This window comes from Sparus aurata, chromosome 9 (genome assembly GCF_900880675.1).
Source record: "Sparus aurata chromosome 9, fSpaAur1.1, whole genome shotgun sequence".
In the NCBI taxonomy this organism is placed as follows: Eukaryota; Metazoa; Chordata; class Actinopteri; order Spariformes; family Sparidae; genus Sparus; species Sparus aurata.
In genome coordinates, this window is record NC_044195.1 from 26,466,430 (window position 1) to 26,482,019 (window position 15,590).

Here is a 15,590-nt window from a genome sequence, read left to right on the forward strand (position 1 = left end):
CGAAAATAATTACAACTCCATTCTTTTTAAATACATTTTTTGAGTTTTTGGCTCGGTGGATTTTTTTGGGAAATGTTCGGTTGAACAACTCTTTGCATACTAGTAATGTTAGTTAAGACTAATCTATATTTGCACCTGTGCAGAAAAACAGGGTTTAAACAGATATACAAAAAAACTATTAGTCCAGCACTTAAATGTTGATTTTCAAAAGTCAGGAGCTTTGAACTCTTCTTCCGATCCCTAACCTTTGCATACCGTTGCTGTCGGATCCAGGTGAGGGTGTGATAATTGCAGCTTGGCGTTAATGCCGACGTCAATCAAAAGGTCAGGGAGTCGCATGTAAAGCAAACGCCTCTCCTGCTGTTTACATAGCATCCTATAATTCCGCTCTGATAACATTAGGAAAGAAAGCGTGAAAAATGAGGAAGGTGCTCTGTCGCTCACCGAAGCAGGATTGTTTGTTGGGTGAGAGCTTCATAAGGTGCGGACAGGTGCAGGACGCGGTGCGGTTGTAATTGATGAGGCACAGATGTGAGCAGGGACCACGTCCATCATTCCCTTCACATGGGTTGGAGGCTGATGGGATAGAGAGGAAAACAGAGGGAACATTTCAGGACACTCGGCACAGGAAGATGAGACGGGGGAAACAAAAGGATAAGTACTGGATGTATATTTAAAAGCGATTTTCGACATTACAGGCTCGCCTGATTGTGCCGCTGAAAGAGAACGCTTTACTTTGAAAGTCGCAAAAAAAAAAGGGAGGGGGATCGCTGAAAAAGAACTACAATTACATTATTGTTCTAGCTGTGTAGAAACAAAAAGGCGGTTCAGAGGAGTTTTTCTTTCTAACACAAAGAGAAAAAACACTGACTTTGGAAAAGTCATGCCGAGTTTGACAGATCTTCATTCATCTCCTGCCCACGACTGGGGCTTGATCTCTTGTTGAAATGGGTTTGGGGAGGTTAAGAGACATGAAAATAAAACATAAAAATATATAGAAGACGAATCACATTGTTCCTTTTTCTCGGGAATTAAAGGTGGCAGAATCTCAGTTAGCCTGTTACTGCAGGGTAGGAGAACATCCAGTTTGAGACTCTAAGCTGCTGACAGTTTCGACTCGACAAGCTTTAGTTTAAAGCTGTTAAAAATGCAGTTTTTAACAGCTTTAAACTAAACAGTGATCTTGTAGGTGCAGCAGAGTTTTCACAATTGTATCGCTCTGTTCCTATTCAGATTAAATCACCTCAGTGAGAGAAAAAAAGAAACTACAGAAAGTCACCCAAGGTAGAATTTTTTTCCCCCATCATGCAGAATTCACATTTCATGCGTCAAACACATCCGCCTCTCCATCTTCTTTGGCGTGATTCATGTCAAACACGCTCGTTCAAAGTTCATTTCCCGGGCTCCTTCAGCAGCACATCGGAGAGCCCCACTGCATCCCAAATGTGGCTTATTTAAGACAAAATCATCTCCGTCTCCGCGAGCTGGAAACGGCACCCAGCTGACTCAGTATGCTAATGGGGAGGCATCTGAACACCGCGCATTCACCCAAATCTTGCTCTTGAGGGATGACAGGCAGCGACAAACGCAGCCAAGGTGTTTGTTTGCTCTAAACTGTCAGATGTATTCGCAACAAACACGTTAAGAAAAATGAGCCCACTGCTTTGCTAAGGCGGTGACAGTGGTGGTACACCGTGAAAATGCTAATTTTAAACGCAGAAGACATATTTGGGGAAGGGCCAGCGTAGTGACAACACGGTTTAGTATGCAATCCCTCCACTGGGAGACCTACATTTGTTGTATTTCAAAGACTACCGTATATGCATATGCTCTAAATGGACTGCCATCATGTTCCTGTAAAGCACTGAAAACATTAAGAATTAAAATCATGACTGTAAAAAGAGAACGCTGAATCATCCTCGGCCACAGCCCTTTTTCCCGTTCATGCCTTTAAAATCGATTTAACCTTTATTTAGGCCAGTCACCTTCTTAGGAGACCTGGTAAAGACAGCAGCAGCAAACACAATCTTACAGTCGGACAGGAGCCAGAATAGAAAATATATCGGGAAAAGGCACGAGTGCACAAGTGGCAGTCGGTTTTAAATACTATGCACAACAGCAAAACCCCCAGACACTCTCTCCAGAAGTAGTTTTTAAATACCCCTCGGGGAATCATGCTGGACAGCTCCAGCTCCCGCTGTGAGCCGAGAGGGCAGAAGGAGATGGAGGTTTACCAATTTCTTGTACAAACTGAGAGGATGGAGGGAGTTATGAAGCCCTGGCAGCGTCGGCCATCGCAGCTCGGTTTATGTGACATCTCAGTGGATAAATAAGCAGGCAGCAGTCCAGGGTTGTGTTGAAAAATGTTAAGTTATACCAGAGCAAAAGTTCTGCGCGTGGGAACTTATTTGAGGGACCCTGATGAATCTAAGGAAAGAAGAGGAAATACTAGTGCTACATGGTAATGTTGATGTTCGTTGTGTGCTGGTGAGTGCAGGAAATTAAGCACTAATTTTACGCTTTACCCCCTGTAAAGTTCTGCACATGGGAACTTACTTAAGGGGATATTATAAAGCCGAGAAAAGAAAAGGATGTCCTGGAAGTACTGCTAATGGTACTGACGATTCAGTTAATATGTGCAGAAAAATTGCACACAAATTTCACACGACCCAATGGCTTAAACTTAGAAACCAATCCAACAAGTGAAGGAGACATTAAACCGCTGTGTTCCAATAATGATTCAATATCAGTTACCCCGTTATGTCAAGTCATTTCCTCTACTTTCTGCTGTGCTGAAATGGTGCTATTGCTTTTGCAATTATTGTACATGCTGTAGCTGTCATGTGCCTCCTAATTTGCAAAACGACCGTCACCCATTCTAATGTGAAAGCACAGCCGTGTCTTTCAAGCGACACATAAGGTATTTACAGGTTGTTTGTGCCCCCCGTGGAGCTCCATGGCCGAGGAGGCTGAATGGCTTCTAACACCAGCCCCATATTCAGCTCTCCCTTCTTCATCCACTCTTCTTTTTCTCTGGTCCAGATGTTCAGGGTCTGGTGGAGCAGCCCGTCTCCAGACTTGGTTCTGGCTAGAGTGGATAATAGCCAGCTCCCCCCCCAAACACAACCACCACCACCACCCCCCGTTGAGCTTTTTCAAATAGGATTAGGCACGCTTACTGTCTTCTTTGGGAAAGCAGTCCCCTTTCCGCTCACACTTATCTATGGTGAACAGCAGAGAATGCATACATGCCGGATGGAAACAAGCAAATTAACTTGTGACACGCTGGAGAAGCTAGTGGAGGGCACGGACTAGATGCTAACCCGATTAAGGCCGTAACAATGCAGGTTTAAGAATGGGCGCTTGCATATGCAGAAAGCTGAGACAGAGACCAAAAAAAAAAAAGAAAGGAAATGAGCTGAAAAAAAGCAATTTTGATGGAAACTGATCCATCAATCAGGTGGTCCTGGCACACACACACACCACGGTTTCGGTGGTTCTGCTCTGCAAATCAATCAAAAATCAATTCCAAACAACCTATTTTACTGGAACAATAAAAATAAAACAAAATAAAACAGATTTCGGGCCATTAATTTCGGCTTGGCAATGCATCTTACGAGCTGATCTGCATATCAAATAAGGATTGGCTTACACATGTAGGCCTTCTGTCAGACAGCACATCAGCCGTGTGTCTTTTGTGGTCAGATTCTTGGCTTACTGAGCCTCCCACAAAATTGATTACCTATTCCACTGTGACAGATACAGATTCAGACGCGTCCGCCGAAGAGAAATCGCCTGGGACTATTAATGGCATTTCAGAACCATTTAATATATCTTCTGTCACCGCAACACATTATTCACATTACTAATTTATTTGATTATCGGATACGCCACGATTATTCATCGGAAAGTGCTGTTCTCATTCCGCAGCTCTCTTTATTCATATTCAGCAAAAAGAAAAAAAAGAAGAAAAAAAAGAAAAAGAAAGGCTTTAATATAGTGGTACGAGCCAATTAGAATCATTTTGAAGGTGAGAGAAACACATTCAGGGGCACCATTAACTCAAGCTAGCTAATTCTCTGCATGAGTACCTTTTTTCATTTAGACACACGCTCATTGACTGACAGACCAAATGAAGGCAGACGCTGAAATTAATAACTCCGCATTATGCTGTTTTTTGTTTTTTTCCCTCTCTCTCATAGTACATGTCAATACATTCTGATGAAGATGATTTGTCCTCAGTCAATATCCAGCCGTACTGGAGGACTACAGCCAAATTCAATCTGAATTCTGGTGTTGAATGATAACCTGATGATTTTGCACTTTAAACCCCATAACAGCAATCTCCCTTTTTTTTTGTGCACATGCCCGAAAATGTCTTTACCATAATGAAATGGTTACTATTAATAAACCTTTTTCATTTCAGGTATGGTCCGGTCAGATGATCTCTTTGGAGTTTACGATCAGAAAGTCAGAATTAGTCCAAGGGGCGCTGTCCTAACTTTAACATTGTGTTAATAGTTTGTTGAAGTACCAAAATCAATCCCTACCAGGGATTGGGATCATCAATGTTGGGGTAGGTGTATTGTGATATTTGATTATGTTGCACTGTCCTAGCATATATGGAGTTCTTTTGAGGAGATTGAGTAGAATGTGACAAATTATATATGGACCTTTTCTGTGTGCGTCTCATCCCAAACAAGAAAACCCAGAAATAAACTGTCCTGACCTTGTGGTTGCCTGCTGGGATGGAAGATCTGCAAGTCAAATGGCTGAGCGCTCGTCTTCTGGATGACTGTGACATTTTGCCCTGTCCACTTATTGGCTCTCGCCAAAGTGTTCGTCCGCCAGTCTGTCCAGTAGACATTGCCTCCAAAGAGAGACACGGCGAAGGGATGGGACAGGTATTCATGGCCCCTGAGGATCTCGATGACCCCACTTCCATCATAGAGTGCCGAGAAAATGGCGTCGGAGCTGTTGAAGAAAGCGACCAACACAGAGGAACATATCAAAGTTTAAACCGCGCTCCTAATGCATTGAGAGAGAAGAAGCAGAAGGAGGCAGATCAAAGTCTTATCCACCAGTCCAGTGATGGAAACGTTAAATTGTTCAAGACCCACTTAAAACCAAATACAGCCATTGTACAAAGATCTCTAAATATTGCATATCCTCCATTATTTAATACCCAGGGGGTGGAATGGAGGTTCAAGTTAAATTTTTACCCGGGTAATGGTGAATCCTTCGCAATATTTAATGTACTACATGTATTAAAAGTTACAGAAGGTGTGAATGCATCTGCACCCAACATGAAAAACTCTAATGGTATACCGTGCATCCGTCCAAACAATCCTCTTCTCCAAATGATCTAGAGTCAGTCCATTGGGCCAAGCGCCGATTTCCATATCTTTGAACACGATGTGTCGACCTCCTCCGCTCATGGCCGCGGCCTCGATTCGGGGGAAAGTCGCGTCCCAGTCAGTCCAGAAGAGGATCCTTGGGGCAGAAAACGCCAAAGACAGCAGTTAGTGCTGAAGCGTGTCTGTTTTTATGAGGACAAGCACAAACACAATCACCAGTTTATTTCTTTTCATAGATCCACTAACAGGAGCTGTTGGACCTCACGCCCATCTGAGAGCAATTCAGAAGCTATTTTGTACTTGTCAGTGCTATTGCAAAACAACGCAATTACATAAACAATGGTGTTGTCACTGTAGGCATTAACACAGACAGCAACAGTGATGACTGTCCAAGAACAGCACCAGCGATCCAGTGCAACCCTCAACATCTGTGACGGGCCTTGAAATGGGAGGCCATCTGTTTTATTATGACTTTTCACAGCTCACTGAGGCCTGAAAATGAACACCGTCAGTGATGTAACTATCAACAGTAGCCTGCGTCCTACACCAACCCAAGCAGACACCGCCCCTGTAATGCCTAGGTCGACAAAGTCAGCGAGAACGAAGGACAAAATGGGTGCTCAAGCTTAAATCACGTACTGACGACAACGAAACAGTGTTAGGAAGAAATATCCTTGTCCAGATCAATAGCCTTATTCGCTTGATAAGGCCCCCCTGATCAATGAGCCACTCCTTTGAGTGGATTCAAGTAATTAGATTAGAATTATTGCCCTGGAATGGAAATGCGCCTTTAGGCACCAAAAGCACCCATTAATCCTACTCTGTGCGGCCATGAAATGTAGTCATCCTCCCAAATGTGAAAGAGCACCATAGGAGAGAGTGCATGAGCAGATTACTCATTTCTTAAGAGTGTTAAATTGATTTTAGGAATGTCTGGGTTTTGCTTTAATCTGAAATATACTGGCCACAGGATACAGCCACCGGCTAGGTCTCAGACGCATTTATCCAAAGTAAGCACCGAATGTGAAATATTAGGGAGAAAGCAGAGAAAACTGATACGGTTGCTAATTTGTCCTGCTGTATATCATCTTAACATGTTATACAGTATTGTGTAGATGGGTAGAGTATACAATCTACCAACAACACTGCAGTACATACTCAGAGAAAGTGAACAACTAATTATTTCAGCCAATCGATAATTACTTTGTCATTACTTTCTGATAAAAGTGACCTGCTATGCGTCATTGTACTGTTTGTACTTTACTCATTCTTAATTCCTCTCGTTCGCTTGTTTGACTGTTTTTTTTTACATTTAAGATAGTTAGTACACTCTAATTGCATGACTGTATTGTACTTCTATATTTGGGGCCCCTGAAGAGGCACATCTGAGTGCTTCTAATGGGGATCCGTAAATAAACAGAAACATAACCAGACGACTGATTTATTTAATTTGTATCTCTAACACAATCCCAATTCCAAAACAGTTGGGACCCAGCGTACAATTGTAAATAAACACACAATGTTATCATTTGCTAACAGTGTGTTCACTGACAACGGTTTGACAAACTGTTCCTGAGCTCATCAAGTAATATCCTTTATACAGTAATGTGTTTCACAGAGCAGTGAACTTTGCCTCGTCTTTAACCCATTTTACCTGTCAAACAGGTGTCTTTTTTAACCTTCCACAACTTTCTGAGTCTTTCTTGTTTGAAATGATACAAACGAACAATAGAGGATGAGTGTAGTGTGTTTAATGGGGAAACTACAGGTCACTACAGTGCCCATTATTGGCATCTCCGCTAAGCACGAGAGAAGAAACCGGGAAATGCAATTCTTCCAAGTGAACCAATCACAGTCCTTGTGTCGCTGCGACATGCACATCTGGGAGGTGCAAAACAGGCAACAGTACAGGGGCAAGCACGTACGCAGAGCCAATGCTCAGCAACGTTTTGTCATCTGCCTCCATCATGTTTACAAAGTCGCTAGTCAAGGGGCGTTAATCAAGTGTTATTAATCTGCTTCATTTTAACAAAACTAACTTTTAAATTATTGTCTTTGTTCAATTGTCTGTTGAGTATGTGTCAAAAGGGATTGGCATGTTATCTTAAATATTCTGTTTTGTGAATTTTTAACACAGTGTTCCAACTTTTCTGAGACCGGTGGTTGAAAAGAAAGCAATGCACTTTGTTGATGAACACATAGTGTTGCATTGTACTTTAACTCATATACTGTATGGGCTGATGCAACACACCTGGGAGACATGGTAAGAGCCGCTGATGTTGAGTTGCTGAAAAGATCCCGCAAGGGATCTTGTTTTTGTTTTTTGTTTTTATTTTCTTTATGCTACAGCATAAAATAGAACCTTAACTGTCTGCATGAAGAAGGGAGGAGGGCACTAAAACTGCTGCTATCACTGCCAGCCTTGCTTTAGGATGTCACATAGATGATACAGATTCCAGTCCTGTGGCTACAGGTGAGTCAAACCTCTTGGAAACAATGACACTTGCGGGAGACAAACAGGAACATCTGTATGCAAAACCAACAGCCAGGCTAAAATTGTCTGCAGTAGCCGATTGCAGTAACAATTCACCATGCTAGGACAAAAACACTCCACCATTGCCCTTACAAGGAACAATATCAAGTATGCACAGTAAGATGATACAATCCCATGACATCATTACAGAACTCTGCAAAAATCCTCAAACATCCCTTAAACAAACAAACCAAAAACAATCAAACATATTACATTTAGCTGAGCTCAACAACACAGTAACTATCATAACATAGTTCACACATACACACACACACGTACACACACACACACACACACAGGCTGCAAACTACAGTGCCACTCCAGTGCACTGTTTGTGATCACTCCATTAAACATTTATTTAATATTCATATCAAAAGCGAGAGATCATTTTCTTTCCAAGGCAGAGCTCAGGGCACTTGCGTTGATGACCTATAATTCTACTCTTCGGTGCCCAAAGGGTCAAGCTCTTCCGCCCACTTATTCTCCAGCCAGGCTCCTTAACCAACCTGGAGAGTACCAGTGCAGTGACATGAACATGATCCTTCACCAGCTGCCTCACCTATTTGCACTGAAAAACCCGGGGCACTTTGCCAAGACAGAAGCGTAGCTGCTGGAAGGTGAACCTGGGTCTCTGCAATGGTGGCTGACTGCCTTTCTCCACCACACTCAGGTGACCCTACATGCTTAAAATCAGTATCTTTCCTGGCAGAACTCCTTCTCCAACTTACAGCAGTTGCTGCAACAATTTATAACGGCGTTAGATATTTAAACAATATCCAATAGTCAACATAAGGGATATGATTCCAAAGGAAATCTAATTCTACTGACTGTTAGACGTTATTGCATTTTATTACTGTATTTCTAAACCTTTATTTATTTCAGGGTTTACAGCAATGATCTGTTTTTGAGATCGTGATCACATTCACACCTGGCAGCTGCAGATACATTGAATACCAGAATTATAACCATGCTTTAAATAAACCACTAATATAATGCCGTCTCCATTAAGAGTTGATGATTCTTCTGCCTACAACACCAAATCAATTTCAATAATAAAAAAAAACAAAACACCTTGGTTATTTCCCATTGATCAGCTGGAAGACGATAAAAAGGCTTAATGGATCCAAATACCAGCCATGCACACTGAGATACAAATTTTCAGTGAGGGATGATCCTTCACATGGAAACAAATATTTTCAACCCTCTGCTGGGTGGAAATCATTATGATATTATTATACTTGAGGGGGACCAATCATTTTCTTTAAGAGCTGTTTGCACCCCCCACTCCAAGTCAACACCGGTCAGTGCACATTAGTTTTATCTGTCATGCGCGAGGGGATATCGGATCGATGGCTGCTCTGTGAACACATCATGATTCAGTCGAGATGGAATAAACTAAACCAAGTGGGAGACCGGGTGCACTGACCCGTGTCCGTGTGGCCTAGTGCGGCCACGTAAACGCGGCCCTGAATGTAACTGAACCGCAATGACACACAGTAAGACCTCAAAGATGAGCTGGATTGCAGGCACCGATCTGCAGGTTAGTTACTGGTGATAAAGTGCCCTTATGCATTAATGCTCGTCTGTCTCTACATGTCACTTCTGTTATTTGACCGGCAACCTGTTCAGGCTGTACTCTGCTCAGCCCCCCCGCACGATCCTCTAAAGGTAAAGTGGGCATGGCTAATGAAAAGCGGATGTTTATCTTCTGTTAACTACAATGACACAAATGTTAAACAATTACGATGGATGTTAATGTGCTTTCCACAGGGCTATTTTAAACCTCTGACTGCTCAGGATCTCTCATTAACAGGTCGAAAAATACGAAAAAGAAAAATAGTAACACACAAATACAGGAGCGACTAACACAAGCAGGTGCTAGCCACATATAAATCCGAACACGCAATGCAAATTGGAATGTCTGTTATTGTCAGGACACTTAGTCTTGCTACAAAAAGAAAATTATATGTCAAGATAACAAGAAGCCATTAAACATGACAAACGTGGATGTTTAAGTGACCTTATGTGCCAACAACCTATACAGCCATGCCCCGTGCTCAGTGTGCTGCAAGTTTGACATTTACCCTCTATATCCCTTGTTCCTGTTTATGCAGTTCAGTTGAATTTCTTAACTGTTATATATATATATATATATATATGTATATATATATATATATATATATATATATATATATATATATATATATATATATATATATATATATATATATATATAAAAATGACATACAGAATAAAATCCTCCTGGGTGTGTTGCGTCAGTGGTTAATAACGAGTGAGGCCAGATACGTCCAGTCTGACACCGTCCAACAGTCTCATTTTCTTGTCAAACCAAGAAACATAAAGTGTAATCAATGCACTGTAACAGATGCTATATTTCCTCTCGCGCCTAGCTCGCTGCTATCTCAGAGACACAGATCAATCTACAAACACCTCCCTGTGTCTCTCAGCGGGATAAACAACCATGATTTGCGAAAATTGGCCCCGAGGGGAATGAGGCACAAATAAAAACAAAGCATATTTTTGGCTTTCTGTTTGAAGGTCTTGCTTAGAAATGTTTTCAAAAAAAAGCATTACCAGAGAACAAGAATGACAGAGTAGTAGAGCATATAAAGCATGAGCAATGGTTGGGGGGGTTTTAGCTACATCAGTTGTCATTACTAGAACGGAGCGCACAGCGCTGTTATTGATGTACTCCATATCTGCTGCCGTAATGGACCTTAACACAGAGGACATCTTCATACATCAAGGCAGATACAGAAGTGAGAAACACAAGGAGGTTGTAATTTTACTTTATTCCAATAATCTCACAGCCTGATGGATATCTGCACCACAGCTAAGAGCAGGCTCTGTACGTGAGAGTTAGTGCATAACGTACCCCTGTCCCGGGTCGAGAGCGATGGCCCGTGGATGCTCCATGCCTCCGGCGATCAGCGTGGTGCGCATATCTCCGTTAAGCTTGGCCACCTCGATCTGGTCCAGATTGCTGTCGATCCAGTACAGTTTCCCCGTAATCCAATCCACAGCCAGGCCCTCCGGGGTGGCCAGACCATGCTGCACGACCACCTCAATACCTGTCACACCTGGGACAACAATATCAAGATCAAAATAGCATGAATATGCAGCACCGACCTACTGTGCATTGTATGGGATAACAGAAATGGTGCCATTGGTCATTTTGCTCATTGTAATGTAATTTCTTAGAGTATCTTTAAAGGCTTCATATCACTAAAATCTGCAAAACTTAAGCTGAAGGTTTCCGAAAGCCTATAAACCATAATAATTGATCAAAATGAATGTGATTATCTCATAAATAATAACAAAATACAATAAAAAGACATGTTTTCTTTAAAATTTGACTAAATAAAAACATGTTATCCTCGTATTCCTGCCCATGTTATCCAATCAGGACAGAGATCTTCATAAAGAGGCTGTCCTGATCCTCCTGTTCACTGGGGTTACAGTAGCACATTCATGTGGTGACACATTCATGTGGTGACATATAGAGGAGAGAGGTGAATGCCAACTGCAAATTGGACGGGAAGTTGGCTAAAATGACGACAACGCTTTAACGGCAGCTTTAATCCAAAAAGATCTCTGTGGAAACATGAGCAAAATATCTCTCAACACGCCATAACTTATTATCTCTTTGTACATAATTCAGTTTTTGAGATATGCTCATTTTTTATGAGCAGAGCACAAAAGGCGTTTTTTTTAAAGCCTCATCTGCAATTGAAACGTTTCCCCAGTGCCGACACTGGCATTCTTTTTTTCTACTGTGAATTTATTTTTGGATTACCTTCAGGTGCTCGGTATGCTCACTACAATATAAACTATGATCTAAATGACTGACTTTGACTATTTCTCCCATTCTCTCTTCAACAACATCAACCTGCTCTCCCCTCACTGGCGCTACAGCCTACTGTCAGTCTGCCAAAACAATCACTATTGCAATAATTATTAATATGACACATAGATTTGTATCTTAAATGAATTCAAACAGGATCACGTACGCAACTATCTCCTGCAGTGGTCAGTTTCTGTAGGTTTACTTGGGCAGCGCTGTTGTTTGCCGCCTCTTTACACACAGCTCAGGGAAACATCCTCGGAGCTGAAGAGGAGACTCAGAAAATACCTGAGGAAACTCTTCTGTATAAGGGAGATTGCTTTCCGCGGGGTTACATTAAGCAGAGTAAAAGGGTTTTCCAGCAATATTTATAATCTAGCTGTTTACAATTATTCTCAGATGCCGAGGCTTCTGTGTGCGCCTCACAAAAGGTCGGAATAGGTGCAGCTGAAAGGGGATTTTCTATGGCTCCACGGAGGGAAATAAAGGAAAGAGAACCTGGTGAAAGTACTGCCACCCACAAAAATACAGAGCGAAGGAGAAATTCTGATTCATCATTTTATGAGGTGGGAGATACTATATTACGACCATCTGAGGACTTCTGGTCCTGCAGCATTTTTCAAGTCCGGTCAACCTGAGATAAATTTTCGGGGAGAGACAATATCAACTTACTGTATCAGAGCGGAGTGTGTGTAAAGACAGGAGAATAAAACAGAGCGTTATCACTGGCAGTGTCCTAGACTTCCATTACTGCTGCTCAAGCACAGATGAGCAAAACATGACTCTCTTTAGCCAATACATCAGGCCTGTTGTTAGATATATAGCAATAATGTTTGCGTGGGTGGGTGGGTGGTTGTGTGTGTGCGCTTGTGTGTGCTCATACCGCCTGACTCGGAGAGTTTCCCTCTGTAGATCTTATCCTCCACCACATCTGTCCAGTAAAGGAGGCTGCGATTAAAGTGGAAGTCTAGTGCAATGGTGTTCCTCAGCCCCGGCACCAGCAGGCTGTAGTCCCGCTTATGAAGGTCTATTCGTCTTATCTCGTGCCGGATCGAGAAAATGATGAAAGCCTCGAAGGGATCTATCCGAGGAGAGAGGGAGAGACAGGAAACGAGCACAGTGTATTTTCAGGAGTGCTACCAAGGGCCGAGCGATGTTCTGAGGGTATTGTTCACTGACGATGTGTGACATTGTTCAGTTCGTGCACATTTGTTGACCACTACTGCAGACCATAATATTCTGAAAAATATCATGGTCTAATGGTGTCAATATGTCATCAAAACTCTTATGAATCACGTTATTGCATTATTAAATAGTTAATAAAACTGTCTGGGTCAGCTTTGATGCATTCGATGTCTCTAGAATCACTGGTTAGTCAGGGTACCCTGTGCTGGCCCTTCTTTCCCTTTTAAAAGCTATTTGTTGATTTTCCGTTTGTCATCCGCTTTTAACATCAGTGTCAATTACGTGTGCAGGCACTGATGTTTTTCAGTGCGCTCTGCAAATGAATCAACTTAAAGCCGGCACAAAAAGCCAAGGGATCAGAGAAAACCCCCAGTGTTAGCTTAGCTCTCGAGCATCATTAAAATGCACCCTGCCATACTAAGGGATCTAAATTACCTTGTTAGCCTGGCAACCATCAAAGATCAAATACTTAGCCAACTAGCTTACTTCCTCTTGGTGATTATGAATGCCATCTTATTAAACGAATAACAGAATTGTTGTTTGCGGCTGTGGCCTGAGGAGTTAGAGCAGGTTGTTCTAGTAACTGGAAGGTCGATGGTTAAAAAAACCCCGGCTTCCCCTGGCTGCATATCGACGTGTCCTTGGGCAAGATACTGAACCCCAAACTGCTCCTGATGTGCTGGTCGGCACATTGCATGGCAGCCACCGCCATCAGTGTATGAATGTATGAATTACTGTAAGTCGCTTTGGAGTGAGTGGCTGAAAGTGTCAAAATAACTTACCAGGTGATGACATTATACTCATAAAGGTAGCAAAGCACCAGCTAACGCTAACCCTTCCTCTTGTTCACAAATGGCATGGCTGAAATTCTTTTTTTTTTTTTTTCTTCCCCAAAAAGAAGTGGACACATCAGCTTCATTTACCATGCAAAGACAGCTGTAGTCAAGCCAGCCGCCATTAATCAGCCGCCCCCTAAATTTTTTGAGTGCAACCATATTTATGGTTTTTACCTTTATGGTAAATGCATTTAAACGGCCCAGAGAGTGCTGACAAGCTGAGTTATCATCATGAGTTATTAGCGACTTTCATTTTAATTTTTTTCTCACTTTCCAAAGACAAGTGTTGCTACGGAAGTCTCACCTGAAGAGAGGCTATAAAATGTAATTGTAGGCGGCGCGGGCACATCACATACTGTGATAATAGCGTATTAAATCTGTGTCTGACTCGGCAAAAACAAGTTACCAACCAATGTTATTTGGATTATATTCACGTGAATGGGCGTAATGTACCTCACTATATAGCCTACCTTTTTTATGTGGGAAAGTTTAACATGTCACAGCAAGAAGAGCCCATGTGTAAATGATTAATGATGGCTGAATTCCATTTGGCTCCTGCTACTTCAGCTTTGGGATCCTAAAAAGCTCATATAGTCTATGCTCACTGTCACACACTGAGTGGTTTTTTGCTGTGCTCTGGCCTGCAAAGTGGCCACATGTGTGAATTAGCTTGAAGCTAATCTGGTAGGGTGCATATTAGCAACATGGTGACATGCATATTGGAGAGGTACACTGTAACCTTTTAATACATAACATTCAAAATAACAGTGATAACTTCTGTTTTTTGAGGTGAAAAAAACTTGTGGGGTTATTTTGATCAATTTTCAAGGAATGCACGCAAACTAGGATGCCAAATAAAAGTATGAACCTGAAAATTAGCATTATATGACCTCTTTAAGTCCATTTAATTTGATATACTTAGCCTTGCACTGAAACACTTTTTAGATGGGTGACTTTATTTTAGCGCAATATCCTTACGGTTGCTCAAGTCTGATTTTTGCGTACTTTTGACAACACTGGTGGCTACACATTTCTGTACATAGCAATTGTAATAAAACTGCAAATCCTATCAGAATTGGGTCATGAATTGAGAATTGGGTTTGTACTGAACGACTGTCACTGCCATTTAATGCATGTGTTGTTACGTGTAAGTCATTCCGACTGAATTAAATAAATTGCTGGATCCTGTAAATTTGCTACAAACCTCCTGGGGAATTAATTGACCTCAACTAAGTCCCATGTGTTCATTTCACTTTTTCTCTGCAGAGGACACACTTTCAAACACATCTCAGCGACCACTGCGTAGGGCTGATTTACATGCCTCAGTTGCTGGGAAACCAATTTGTTGCCAAACACTTTGGGAATCAATGCATTATATTTCTTTCCATTTTTCTGGGAGAAAAAAACAACCAAAAAAAATAAATACATTTGTTTCGCAGTGTCTTTTGAGAAATACATTCTGTAGAGTCTCTGAGAAGCTGCCATATCTACTGACAAGGCCCGGAGCAGGCGGTGCTGCTCGCATACTAAAACTTCTCTGGCCTCCACCGATGAGGTTTAGTTCAATCAGTGAGATTATTTCTGCTTCTGGGAAATGTTTGTACAACTAAAACTTGGATTTTGACACACACTCAGCACTAATTCATCAACACACAGAACCCACACATACATACGCACAGACACAAGTCTTTTCAGAAACAGTCCTTACCGCACGCCTTATCGTCACAGTACTCGCCACCGAATTATACTTTAGGGAGGAGAACTGTTTGCACACAAATGTAATTAAAATGGCGTCACTGCTTCAATGACACGTT

General features: G+C 41.9%; 1 protein-coding gene across 7 annotated transcripts in view; it reads right to left on the bottom strand.

Annotated features, from left to right (window-relative positions):
- lrp1bb (low density lipoprotein receptor-related protein 1Bb) overlaps positions 1–15,590 on the bottom strand; it is a 301,330-nt gene that overhangs the window by 110,341 nt on the left and 175,399 nt on the right. For all 7 annotated transcript variants that reach the window (XM_030428474.1, XM_030428470.1, XM_030428475.1 and 4 more), the window contains 5 exons: positions 12,639–12,836; positions 10,787–10,991; positions 5,329–5,493; positions 4,730–4,974; positions 445–576 (listed from right to left, as the gene is read on the bottom strand). In XM_030428474.1, coding sequence (XP_030284334.1) covers positions 445–576; positions 4,730–4,974; positions 5,329–5,493; positions 10,787–10,991; positions 12,639–12,836 — 945 coding nt within the window. The remainder of the gene's footprint in view (positions 1–444; positions 577–4,729; positions 4,975–5,328; positions 5,494–10,786; positions 10,992–12,638; positions 12,837–15,590) is intronic.